The sequence below is a fragment of the Musca domestica genome, unplaced genomic scaffold (genome assembly GCF_030504385.1).
Source record: "Musca domestica strain aabys unplaced genomic scaffold, Musca_domestica.polishedcontigs.V.1.1 4, whole genome shotgun sequence".
NCBI lineage: Eukaryota > Metazoa > Arthropoda > Insecta > Diptera > Muscidae > Musca > Musca domestica.
This window is the reverse complement of record NW_026712328.1, coordinates 13,986,221-14,000,449: the sequence shown is the minus strand read 5'-3', so window position 1 is coordinate 14,000,449 and position 14,229 is coordinate 13,986,221. Positions and strand designations below refer to the sequence as shown.

At 32.3% G+C, this 14,229-nt stretch overlaps 1 protein-coding gene across 17 annotated transcripts in view; it reads right to left on the bottom strand.

The window, feature by feature from the left end:
- The window catches only part of LOC101897473 (sex determination protein fruitless), a 617,438-nt gene that overhangs the window by 13,172 nt on the left and 590,037 nt on the right, over positions 1 to 14,229 (bottom strand). For 14 of the 17 annotated variants that reach the window (XM_059126679.1, XM_059126680.1, XM_059126693.1 and 11 more), the window contains 2 exons: positions 14,067 to 14,196; positions 2,409 to 4,328 (listed from right to left, as the gene is read on the bottom strand). In XM_059126679.1, the coding sequence (XP_058982662.1) occupies positions 3,043 to 4,328; positions 14,067 to 14,196 (1,416 nt within the window). In that variant the 3' untranslated portion in view covers positions 2,409 to 3,042. Of the gene's footprint in view, positions 1 to 2,408; positions 4,329 to 14,066; positions 14,197 to 14,229 lie in introns of those variants that run through there. The other 3 variants (XM_059126695.1, XM_059126696.1, XR_009342942.1) reach the window with 2 other exon arrangements.

The following is a 14,229-nucleotide window of genomic DNA, read 5'->3' as shown; positions in this document are numbered from 1 at the left end:
TATTAAATAAGTTTTAATTTTTTTCAAAAAAAAAAAAAAAAAAAAAAAAAAACAAGAATTGAATACGAAAACATGAAATGTGACGAACGAGGTAGGTAGTGTAGAAGAATTAAAACACAATTTTATTTTGTTTATTTTTTTGTTTTTTTTTTTCTTTTTTGAAATTGAAAGAAGTTTTATTTTAATTGTTTAAAAGATGTTGTTTTAAATATTTTTTTTAGCATATACTCTTGTATTTCTTTAAATACATTTTTTAATGTTGCAATTTTTATTTATATATATTTATTTTATTGTTTTCTCAATATATATAAATATAAATATGTGTGACTTCTTGTTTTTGGTGATTTTTCCGTTTTGATTTTTTCATATTCATTTATTTAATTATATTATTGAGCTTAACTTTGTTAACTTCCCTAAAAACACAATTACGGTTTCCTTTTTTTACCACAATAATAAAATTAGAATTTCTAAGAAATTCTTTACAAAATGGTTTTCCTCTTTTTGCAGTGTCGCTTAAATAATTTGCTGTTTTTGTTTATTTGTTCAAATAAGGTGGGTTACGTTCTTTTTCTCATACGGGATAATCAATCGAAGATCCTTTTCTAAAATCATAAAAGAAAATCTAAATATTCTGAAAATGGTATAAATTCGTTGTCTAGAAGTTGGTTAAGTACTTCGTTTTTGTGTGAGAGGATGTGTGGAGAACGAGGACGAGGACGAGGGAGACGAACGGGAACTGAAGATGTACAAAAACGGATATACAAAATCTTAATTCAGAGAGACCACCGGATGGATATTTGGATCGAGAAGTAGGAGAAGTGTCGAAAATAATACCTTTATGTCTATAACAATCTCACTCTTTTTTCTTGGCTCAATATCTCAATACCGGAAGTTAAGCTTGTGGTGTTTGTACTCGTTAATAAAGTATTTGTTGATCTTGCATTTTGGAGTGTGCAGGGACAAAGGGCCCGTCTTTAAAGATTAATTTTTTATACTAAATTCCTAGTTACAGTGTGTATGTAGATTTTAAAAATGGTACTACTTCAATAGGTCATCTATCAATATAATGAATATTTTTAATATACTACATAATTTTTTTTATTTGTACATATATTGCTTCTAAAATGTCACCTATGTATCTCCGTGACGGAGAAAGAGAGATAGAGAGAGGGATAGAGTTTAAGTGAGAGAATAGCTAATTGATTATAATAACCCCTTATGAGCTTGTTTTTCTTTTTCTGATTTGTAATAGAAGCGTAAATGTATGTATGTTTGTTCGTTATATATCCTCTTATAATTGGTAAGCAAAAAATCACTAGGTCTATGTCATTAAGTACTTGGCATTTATGCAAGTGGTAATGTTGATAGGTAAGTAGTTAGGTAGGTAGTTTAGGTAAATATTCTCTAGTAATACTCTATATGCATATAAGACTTCTGCATGTTTGAGCTTGTATATTGATTGCTGCATGTAAATATGGAAATAAATATTGAATTGAACTAAAAAACACAAGGTCCCATTTGATTACGTATATATTTCAAATATGCCTGTATTTAACGGCATACATATTACACCTGCCTGCCTGTGCATGAATGAATATGTATGCCCGGTCTGTTATACCTATATACATATGTGTATGTGTTTATGCGTGTGTGTGTGTGTGTTAGCTAGTTGGTATTGTTCGTTAAACAAAACAAAAGACGCAAAAAACAATCTTTTGGTTAAAGCCATTGACTAACTGATCGGTTATATTTAAGTTCAAATCAAGATTAATATCGAAAAGAAAAACATCTTTCTTTGGTTTGTGTTGGCTGTTAGAGGCATTTTCAGAATATTTAAATTTCAGAATCATCCAAAAATTCGTCAACATTTCTAACTTAGGCTAAGTACAAATAATTGGCTAAAATCAATAAACTATATCGTATGTAAGTGTGTAGGTATGTATGTATGTCTGTGTATGCATGGCAGAAATTAATTAATACACAAATACAATAAATAACAAATAAATAATTAATTAATTTAGTTAATTTAACTACGAGACATGTTAAAATAATTTAAAATAAATTGGAATTTCTAGCATAATACTTTTAAAGTACGTCCTTATATCAAATAATCAGCATCATTATTTATAACGTTTTTGTCGGGGTTGTCCCAACATTACTTTACGTATATAAATTTAACACAATCTCAGTTTCATTTGAAAATTCTTTGATTTCGCGGTTTTTGTTTTGGTTTCCATTTTTGCACTTTGTCAACTAAAATTAAGAGACGGTTTCCACAGCCACATATACAGCAGACAATTTGCTGCCTATGTGTATCTTGGCTGTTTTTTTCTTCCTTTACTTTATCCGTTTCTTTACATAATACTTTGTTTTGTTAGATAAAAATTAAATAAAAGTTATTTTATTTATTTTGTTTAACTTCTACTTGGCTCTAATTTTTACAATACTATTCAGTTTTAATTTGATTTACTTAAGCGGATTTCTTTTGCATTTTTTCTATTTCAGATTTGCTTTATTTTTCATTTTCATTAAGTTAACGGCTACTAATTTACGTTAAGGAAGAGAGAAGAGTGAGTGAGAGAGAGAGAGAGTAAGAGAGATATTAAGAGAAAAATATATGATTAAATACTTGTGAATCTGCTGCTGCTGTTGTTGTTGCTTTTGTAAGTGAACCGGATATCTTACGTTTTCCGTTAATAATAAGAGTTGCTTGGTTATTTAGTTTGTTTTTCTTGTTGTTGTTTTAGTAGTAATAGTTGTCGAGTATATACGAAAGTAGTTGTAGTAGTAGTAGTATCGAATAGTGGTATTATTGCTGTTAGATCTGGTTACTATTTCTACTATTATATCATTTTGTTGCTACCATTGTTTTGACTATAGATTACGGTTTAATTGATTAAATTCTGGCTGATTTGAAGAAAGTAATTCTTGAAGTCAGAACGAGTTAGATATATATGTGGAGAGCGAGAGATAGATAGATATATATTGAAATTTGGAGACACGAAAAACGTTGACTGTTTACTTGACTACATATAAAATTGATCACATATGTACATAATGACTGAAGAAACGATCTTTAATGTCGGCATGCTTAATTTTACAATGGGCTTTCATGTTATCTCGACGCGTGAATTTCTGTCCGCAGACAGGACACTCATGACTCTGGGGCCTGTGGATGTTGGCGTGGTGCCAACGATTCGAGACGATTTTGTTGCAACTGACACAGCGATACAGCGTGGGCAGGGTGCCCGACAACTGCACAAACAGCAGCGAATAATCGATGTTGTGGTCGCGTCTGTTGGCAGCGGCCGCAGCGGCAGCTGCTGCTGCAGCAGAGGACGCCGAGGTCGAGGACGTCGACGAGGATGTGTTAGTTAGATGTTCGCTGTCGTGAGCCGCCGATTGCATTGCTGTCGAGGAGACCATTGAGGTGTTCGTACATGGATGCAGTTTCGGATGATGTCCGTGATGATAGTTGGCAACATGTTGGGCGCCACTGCCATGTTGCGATGCATGGTGGTGATGATGGTGTAAGCTTGACTGTTGTTGCTGTTCTTGGCCATGATGGTGATGTTGCTGCAGGGCATACATGTGCTGTTGATGTTGTAACGATGCCGACGATGTGCTAGATGCCGTCGGAGAGAGTGCAGCGGCTGCTGCTTCGGCTGCCACCAATGTGTCTAGCGAGGAGGAACCACAACGGCCCAGATTAATGACGCTTTGAGGGGCGGCTGCAACATGTTGCTGGTGTGGCACATGGCTCTCATGGAGCGAATGATGGTGTGGATGGTGATGATGATGATGCATATGGCGATGTGATGTTGAGGGTTGTTGCGACGCGTGATCCAAATGCGACGGCTCCTGGTGGTGGCCATACACATCTCTCTGATGACATCGGATTTTTGTCAGACTCAAGTCATCGCTTTTATACTGACAATTATAACTGCTGTTTGTCATATTGATCTCCTCGTTGTCGACATCAACTGCAACCTCTGTCACGTCAGTGTAGTGGCCGCCATCTGGATCGTGTCTGGATAGAATACGTCGACAGTGCGACTGTTGCTGTTGATGGTGGACTCTGGACTCTGCTGAGATTCCGTTGCTGTCATCATCATCATCATCTTCGGCGCTATTGCGGCCGCCGCCCCCCTCAGCATTGTCGTTGAGGTCATTCAGTTTTCCTGCACGCTGTACATTGTGCATATTATGATGCTGCAAGTCAGCGGCATTGCCACAGCCCTTCCCATTGCCATCGCTGTCTTCTCCTGACGCCCGCATTGGTACTACCCCTTCTCCATCTCCATCACCACCACCTTCAATTATTTCACCTGTAAACATTTTGGTATTATGCATATTCTCGTGTTATTATCCAAGAAAAACTAGTTAGGTAGGTAGGTAGGTATGTCAAGTCAATTGCGACAATAGGATGTATAGAGATGTATGTAAATTATGATTTTGCTTTCACGGGAAGAATAACCAAATACATATTTACTAGGGGGAAGAAAAGCAGGTGATGTCCGATTCGGGTTTCTTTATTTTGTTTTCTTTGTATAACGTTTGTGTGTAGGTTTGTTGGTTGGTTGGTTGGTATTCGGTTGCAACTAAAAAGCATGTAATTATTTCATTATCCTGAAATGTGCAGGCAGCCATGCCGCCAATGACTCTCAGGCATTCTTGCGACTGCTATCCAGTGTCAAGCTCCGTGTCGGAAGTATGAAATAATTAGTTAACTTAGAGGGGGTGGGGGCGTCTTACTATGATGTGTTTGTATGTAGATCTGAGTCAATCGTATGTATTTGTGTGTGTGTGGGTGGGTGGGTGTGTGTGTGTGGAGTCGACCAATTATTTTTATATGTATTTGTATAAATAGTCGCAGTGTTTCGCAGGAAAATTATTTTTTTAAATTAAATAAGTTCTAAATTATAGGATTTAACAAAGAAATGCATCTAGATTATTAATTATATTGTTTAAATGCAAACTCAAAAATAATAAAAAATACTAACAACAGTCAACTACATTTTAAAATATTTTTTAAAAGTTGTTGTTTGGCTTTGATGTTTTTTGTTGTTGTTTGTTTTGATTTGCTGTTTCAGTTGGCTTTGTTATTGGAGTGGATGAGTTATAACGACACAAGTATATTGGTTTCAAATCGTTTACAGCGAATTGAAAATATAATTCACGATAGCTACTAAAGAAACAAATAAAATTTATTGTTCACTTTTTCTTTTTGGAGGTAGTGATGGGAAAAAAAAATAAAACTGTTCGACCGATCTTGTAACCTTGTGTTGTTAATTCATCTTTCTTGTATGTAATTATTGCAGATAAATAATTGTTTATTAATTTTTGTTTTGATTTTTGTTAAATATGGTATTAGGTATGTTTGGTATAGCATAAAATCAACTAGTGTGTAGGAAATCTCTATTTAAATTAGAACATTTTCAAAAATAAATAAACCGATAAACTAAGGTTAACGCATTTGAGAGAGGGGAGGCAAGATATTTGGTATTGATTGCCAGGGTATATATTATTGAAAATGAAAAATAAAACAAAATTATGTGGTTGTTCTCTTTCTCATTTTTTTTTTGTTTTTTTTTTTATAACAAAACAAAGTATTTTGTGAGAGATAAACTTAAACTTAAAGCCAGAGCGCAAATTAACAATAATAAGAATAAAAATAACTACATATAAGAATATACAAAAAAAAAAAAAAAACAGGTTGAACCAAATAATGATGCTTGGTACTAAACAAAAATTCAAATCAAAATAAGAAACCAAACAAATAATAATAATAATAAAAATTCGAACTGAACTGTGTGGTGGTAGTGGTGAGTGTATGTCATATGTTTTTTCTTTTGCTTATTTTTGGCGGGAGGATGTGTTTCATTTGGTAATTACAAATGCAAGTTATTGGATTTTTCTTTTTTTTCAGTTTTTCTTGGGTTTTTGTCTTTGTTGTTGTTGTGGCTGGTTGGTTGGTTGTTGGTAGGTTGGTAATCAAATGGGAGCACTCTCTGTATTTATTATTTAGTCATTTTTATGATATTTTATTCTTCTCCTACGCATTTCGATACAATGATTGACAAACATTACTCTTTTATGTTTCAATGTTGCAACATTTTAGTTTCTTATTTTTTGTATTTTCCATTTAATCATGGGCATTTTTCTATCTTTATAATAATATGTAATCGTTAAATGTTCATACATTATTGTGGGTATGTTATTGAATAAGTATCACCTGATCAAGGCCATCATTGGCTAGGTAATATAAAAAATAAAACTTCTTTCTCTTTTTTTTCAAAAAAATAAAACAAAATATGTTGAGATCTTGATAGTTTTGGAAGAAAAGTCTCAGAAATGTAATTAGATCGCACAGAAGGATAACAAAGATACACACACACACATGCCCATACCCATACAAATTCAAACATATACACACACATCCATATAAACAAAAATATATCAATTTTGAATACACACATGTATGTGGATTAACAAAAAATTAGCTGGGCAGGGTAATATGGTGTTGGTTGGTTGGTCCGCATATTTTCGATATTTTTATTTTTTAGATTTGAAATAAAAAATTGAACAAATAAAATATGTGCGGCATTAATAAAAATTGTCTTCAGTTTAAGTATGTTTTTTTTTCTTTCCTTTTTTGTTTTGTTTTGAATTTTAATTGGTATTCTTTGCTTTTGTAGTTGAAAGAAAAGTAAAAGAAGGGACGGTACAATAAAAGTTAGTAAAAAGAAAAACAAACATTAAGGGTGAAGTAAGAAAAAAGTATATATAAAACATATAAGAAAATAAATATATATATATACGTAAGCCTCAGTTAGCAGATCCACACACTTCCATTTATTATTGGATTACAACTCGTCGTTTAAATGTAACAAAACGAATTGTTGGCTGTCGCTTTGTTGTTAATTTGTTTGTTTGTTTAGCTTTAAAATTAGGAATAACAATACACAGCTGAGAGTAACGTTTAGTAGAAAATTTTGCTTGTTATTTTTTTTTGTTTTTGTTGAAATGAAAAACCACAAATACTTAAAATATTTAATAGAAAATAAGATCACATTTAAATCCAGTTAATGTTTACTAAAATTTCAATACGATTTTTATTATTTTTTATTTTTCTTGATGTTTTTGTTGTTGTTGTTTTTGAAACATTTCATTTATTTATAAGTTGCAACATTAAAGACAAAAAGTAGAGGAAAATATAATTAAGGTTATGTATGTATGTCTGCATGTAGGTGTGTATGTAGTGGTGTCATATCGGATATTGGATAGTGGTGATATGATGTCATTGGTAAGGGGTGGTATGGTAAAATCGATGCAATCTATCAGCCAATAAAATTTTTGGGGGGCAGTTGAAAGGTTAATCGAAAGCACAAAAAATAAACTAGCTAGACCTAAGATTTAATAGTTTGTTCGTGATTATGCAATAGTTTGGAAAAATATCAAACATTTGCACAATAGTATCTTCAATGTTCAAAATACAGTCCCCTGGGACTTTATAAGGAGACCTTTTAAAACGAGCTTCACCCCAATACAACTAAAAAATGGAAAACATAACATATGTTTAATAACTTCATGTCTATTAGCCCAATCATGAATAAGTTGTTTAGTTTTTATGAGTAACAAAAGCAATTCACATGTAGAGTAATTTGTACAACAAATAGGGTACACAAGTTACGAAAAAGAACCACTTGCGCTGCCACCTTCGCACACTATTTCTACTCATGAAGACTGCGATAAAATTTGTTTTTATACCCTACAACACTATGTGTTGGGGTATTATGAGTTTGCTTGGAGCCAAAAATTATGTATCGCCTCGAAATATTGGTTTCCCACATAGAAAAATATATTTTGATCTTCCTATCTCGCCGAGTTGAGTCGATATATCTATGTATGTCCGTCCGTCTGTCAATGTTACATTGTAATCCCTCTACAGGTCGCAATTATGGCCTGATCTTCACGAAATTTAGAACGGAGATGGGGCTAGAGCCAGAATAGAACCATATTTCTTTTGGCGGTGATCGGATAATATTTATGGGTTAAAATGGACCAAAAACAAAACAATTTCATGAAAATTTCAGTTGCTCTACAGGTCGCAATCAACGACCAATCGAAGCGGAAGTTAGCATGGGGCTAGAGTTTAGGACTGTACAGAAGCCTACCAATTTTGATGGTCATCGGGTAATATTTAGTGGGCGATTAAACCGCGAATGTTTTTAATCCCGGTGAAATCAAAAAATAGACGAACAGGTCAATTCTGATCATTACATAGATGCCGATAGTAAATATATCGGATATATATAGCGAAATATATGCAATGTATATATACAAAGGAAGGGGATGTTAGCTAGAATGCTTATATCTCAAGAATGGCTGGACCTATTTTGACAAATTTTGTCAATTCAAAATGACCTCTTGGCATAAAAGTATAAAATCTAAAAAATCGCATAAAAAGATGCCAATAATGATGTTAATATAGATTTTGTAGTATTGTGTGACATTTTTTATTCTCTTCATATTCTTTGACGCATGCGATTTTTTCAATTTGACTTATAATATTGAAGAGTATATTTTGTAATATTTTTTCACCTTACAATACAGGTTGGGGTTATTATATACATATTGCAATTATCGTCCCATCCTCACTAAAATTTCCACAAGGATAGGGTTAGGCTCCAAGATGTTCGCAATATATTTAAGGGTTTAAATGGACCAACAACTAAAAATGTTCCTAATTTTGCAGCCGTTATAAAGGTCACAAATAGAAAACAAATGACACGCAATCTCGCATGAAGTTAGAGTTTAGGACAGCGAGTAGAATGGACCACTACTTTTGTGTGAAAAAATAACAACATTTCCATTCTACCGAAACGCTAAAAATAATTTACAGGCGAAATCCAAAATACACAAATGGCGAACTTCTGTCTTTTTTATGTTGATTTCGTTGACGAATATAGCCAAACATCGTAGACAAGCAAATCATATAAATGGGTCAAAACTTAGAAATACTGAGCGGCCTCTTGCTTTTGAGGATGATCGCAAAATATTTAGGGGTTCAAATGAACCAAAAACAGACAAAAAATCCTTATCACACAATTAAAGAAAATTGCCACGCCCGGGAGAGTTAAGGACGGGGTAAGAATTCTAGCATTTTGGATGACCATTGGATTATATTTAGCTGTAAAGTGAACCCCAAGAATTAACAACACGACGGAATGCGTAAATTTTGGGCAAATGCCCCTGATCAAAAAGCTAAGGGTAATATCTATGACATAATTTCAAAAGCGAAATATTCCCAAATGGATTTGGACATAAGGGGGCTTCTAACATATTGTGGTGTTGTAGGGTATCACATGGTCGGCCTCGCACGACTAGAGCCCTTGCTTACGTCTTTTCTAATGTTAATACAATCCTTCTCGAAGTGATATCATGCAGGCTATGGCAATGTTATTTGGTGTAAAAATATTTCCGAATAATCGATTCGTAATTGGATATGCCTCCCATATATTAGTTCCCTCTGAAACCAAATTATAACTAATCTACCGCCAAATGTTGATAGGTGGTATGATCTACTTCAAATCAATTCTTTTGTTATTGGAGCTCTACTAAATATGCATAGTTGTCGGCCCCGCCCGACTTTTGACTTTTCCTTACTAGTTTTCACTTATCCACATCTATCCTTAAGATTACTTCCAATTTTTTTAGTAAAACCTTCAATTGCTGTGGGAACATCATGGTTTGAGGAATTACCAATGAAAAATTCTCCTTCCCTGGAACTTGAAAAAAAAAACTATTTGACCAATTTTCACAGAAATTTAATACAAAATCTTAATTTGGACCCTAAGGTAGTTGCAGCAACTCGTCTAGGATATTTTTTTATGTGGGGAACAAATTTATAGCGAGATCTGGTTTATGCGACGTTTACCCTATTAGTTTTACAAAATGAAATAATGGGAATTTTGTATCGATTATCTGTGTAAAGAACTTAATTGTGATGGTATTGATCGAATTTCAGAGAATATTTAGAATATTTATTTGACCCATGGGTATTTTTTTCTAAAAATAATGTTTACCTATACTTATGATCAGCAGTATATACATATATATCTATGTATAAACGTACGCGATATCGTAAGCTTCTCCTTATTCGATAGTTCAATTTATTTTAGGGTTAATGGTTATTTAAATTTTACAAATGACAGTGAGATTTTTATGTTAAATTATTTATTGATGAGCTAATTACGATGTGACTGGCGTCATCATGAAAAATCATGTTATTGCTTGGATTGTGATAGAGGGACTACGTAGAGGCCAAGATTTAATAAAATCACACAAATTCAAAGCTTCGTCTTCTGTTGCTGTCAAGCGTTTTTTTTTTTCATTTAAAAGATACTAACGTATATTTTCGTTAAAAACAAATATTTGTTATAAATTTTAAACTAAAAAAATGTTTTTTTTTTAACAGCATAAGAAGTGAGAAGATGGACTTTGTGTGTCACCTTGTAAAGGTAGCTTGAGCTTACCAATCAGATTATTCAGGGTGGGGCGAATTTGTGCAACATCCAGACAAGTTGTCAATATTCTATTATTGGAGAAAATAGGAGAAAATATCTTACATTGGAGTATTTTCCATGAAATTCGCTTTCGAATCGTTTTAGAAAAAGTCCACTTTATTTTTTTTATTTTTACGGGATTTGGTTTGGAAAAGAAGTGTATATTTAGGATTTATTTATTGAAATTTGATGGGTTAAGGAAAACTTAAACTGCGCTCCACCTCCATAAGACATGTTCTTTAATGACATTTTGATAACTTGACTGAATAGGTTGCTGGATAATCGCATTCTATAGACGATGGCATAACTAGGATGTAATGTTTGACATTTATAGCCAATTATTTTTTTTTTTCTAATAATTTTTATACTTAAGTATTATATATGGAAAAGAAAACGGAGGCATTTTTGTATTTTAATATGAATTGGGTAGACAATTTGGAATATAAAATGTAATATTTGTTTTTTTTTTAATTTTTGTTTATTACGCATTTTCGAATGAGGGTTATATCGTCTAGAAGTTGGTTTGTATATTAGTTTCAACATTTTTGCGCGTTCACACGCAAAAGGAAAGTTATTTAGCTGATGTTTTTTTGATATGAATGTTAAATAAAACCAATATAAAAATAACAAAAAAAAAAAATCAAAGGAAAAAACTAAAGTATTAATAAAAATAAATTTAATAATCAAATGAAATAAGTCATATAACTGTTAATTGTTACTAATACATAAGAGTTCGGTTTCGAAATGAAAATAAAGTGAAATGAAAGGAAGTGTTTTTGATAGGAAAGACATAAGATATGAAGTATGGAAGAGAGAGGTACACACGTGAAAAAGAAAACGAAAAAAAAAAAAAATACTAAAAAAACTAAAGTAAAACTGCAAAAATGTGAAGAAAGTGAGAAATGCATATAAGATACATATAGAGATGTGAGAGTATAGGTAAATAGAAAGGCTAATTGACATGCAGCATGCAACGTACGAACGAACGAACGATCACATTCTAAATATAATATATTAAGATATGTATGTACCTAAGTTCTTAAACTCAAATTATATGGACTTCATATGTGTGTTTATGTCTGTCTGTCTGTCTTTCGGGTGGTGGGTGGATTCATTTAAATAATGATCTTCACATATTTTGTCCTAGTCCTGGGTTATAACACTAGTATTTATTTATGATTTTTTGTTTAATTTCCATATAGGGACCAGATACTAAGTGGCTGGTCGTCAATATGGTAGATGATTTCTTGTTCAAACTAAATTTTAAATAACAAATTATATGTTCACGAATATTCTCTAATTGGGTAGGAGAGGTGTTGATCTGTTGCTTTCAAAGTCAATAAAATGAAAAAAGTGTCTGATATACATTTTTTTTTTAAATTTCTATTTGTCCTAAAAAGGTAAATTGTAAATCTTTGTTTGAAAGCGGGTTTGCGATAGATTCGTTTGTGTGTGGTAACTTAATAAAAATTTTAGTTAAGGTTTGTTTGCTTGTAGTTTTTATAGCAGTTTAAAATATCCACAGGAGTGCACTGCAAAATTTATGTGTGTATGTATGTATTGGGATTTGGTATTTATACATACTTACGCAAGCATATAAAAATTACAAACAATATACAACATTTTATTAAATTTGCAATAGAATCATTTTTTTTTTTGTTTTTCATGGTATTAGAATGTTCTTTTCTTTTTTCTATTTGTGTTTGACTAATATTAGCACTAGGGATTTTTTTGAAATTTTAAGAGATATTCTATATATATATGTGTATGCAAAGTATATTTGTATTACGCGGCATAGTAGATTGAAAAGTGAAAATTCTGAGGCATGCAAACAAAAATTAAAAGAAAATAAGGAAATTATACTAAAAGAGAGGGAGAGGGACCATTGTTATTAATCATGTGTTTTAATCAAAACAGGAGATTCGAATATGTATGTACACACATACATATTTACGTATATGTAGCATATATGCATACGGTATGAGTAGGCTAAAAAAGAAACTGGTACTTTACAAGGATTTTTGTTATTTCCAAACCGATAGTTTTTTAATTATTATTATTTTTTGTAATTTCATAGCCTTGGTGGGTATTCTGCATATTTTAGTTTTCTACAAATGAAATGCGTTGGTCAATAAATTTTATACCTGTTTCTATAAATGTCTTCAGTTAATTACTATCAATTCCAGGAATACAATAAGACTGTGTCACACATTCAACTTAGCTCAAATTAGTTTGATCCTTTTAGTGGCGAAATCGAAGGTGTAAAACGTATTTATGTTAGTTACACTTTTTAATCCGCCTTCGAGATTTGTACTCAAATGTCGATTATGAGAATAATATTCACATTGATTTTTGGGATTTAATTTCTTTGAATTTCACTAAAGCAATATTCTGTCTAAAAACGGTAAATTGCTATATTAATAACGTTGCCTAGTTTCAGGCGTATGCGATTCACTTTATTCTTTTACGGTGCGTCTCATTTATCAACTACACAACTAGATCTGTCGGGTAGCTATTGTTTAACACAAAAGTTTTGCAGAAGAGAGCGATTTAGGAGAGATAAGAATTTGAAAGTTCTTTAACTGAGAGTTTGCAAATTTTTGTCGGATGCATTTCTTCTTGCAATAACTAGCAGATAAATATCTTTATCATTCCGTGATTTATTTTTGTGCAAGCAATTTGGAAATATTTCTTTGGAAATCGCAATAGTTAGTTTTTTTTTTTTTTTTTGGTAAAAATATTTGAAAAATCGGCAATTCCTTCTTTTTTGGCTCCGATGAGAAAACATTCGTTAGGGAACGACTCCAGACCAGACCTTAATTAGATCAGGGTAAATTATATAAAACAGTTAAGGAATGGCATTAAGGCAACTGAATTTCAAATATAACAGACTGTAAACTGCCCGTCTTCTTTCAAAAACCTTTAGTCTAGAGCGCACAACAGGCTTATACTGGCTTAAGTGTATGCCTATCAGGGCATGCCGCGAATTTTCTACATTTTTTCTAGTTCTATTTTATTACAATTTTTCTTAAATTTCTCCATGTTCGATGTATTTACGAAGACCTGACGCATCTCATTTGTATTGAACATCTGTAAATGTGTGGATTTAGTTAAAAAATTAAGTTAAAACAACTGAAAAAGAAACAAAATTAATAGGGGCAACTACTTCAAACTAAAGATAGGTAGATAGATAGGATACTTCTAAGACTTATTTGTATATGTGTATATTATTTTTTATATATTTATATAGAGATATTCATATGTATACATGTATTTATATATAATTTGTTGGTATGTTTGTTGATATGGAGAGAGAGAGAAAGGGTAAATAATGAAAAAATTGTTTTTGTTCGTTGGATTTTTTGAGGGTCTTTGATTTTTGATCTTTTTACATAAATATTACAAAAACAAATCTAGAAAGAGGTGTCTATCAAACAATTTAGACTGAACGCAAACTAGAATAAAAAATGCTTCTAGGACAATGGCAAAAGGACTTACCGTCAATGTTGTCGGACTGGTCGAAGGGCAATTGTTTCGCATCATTGTGATCCTCTCGTGAGTCAGCTGCTTGCATTGAATGGCTTGATAGCAATGATGCCATGTCTTCGGAGTGCTTTAAGGCTCCGGGCTGTTGAGGATGAGATTAGGACAGGCGGACAGA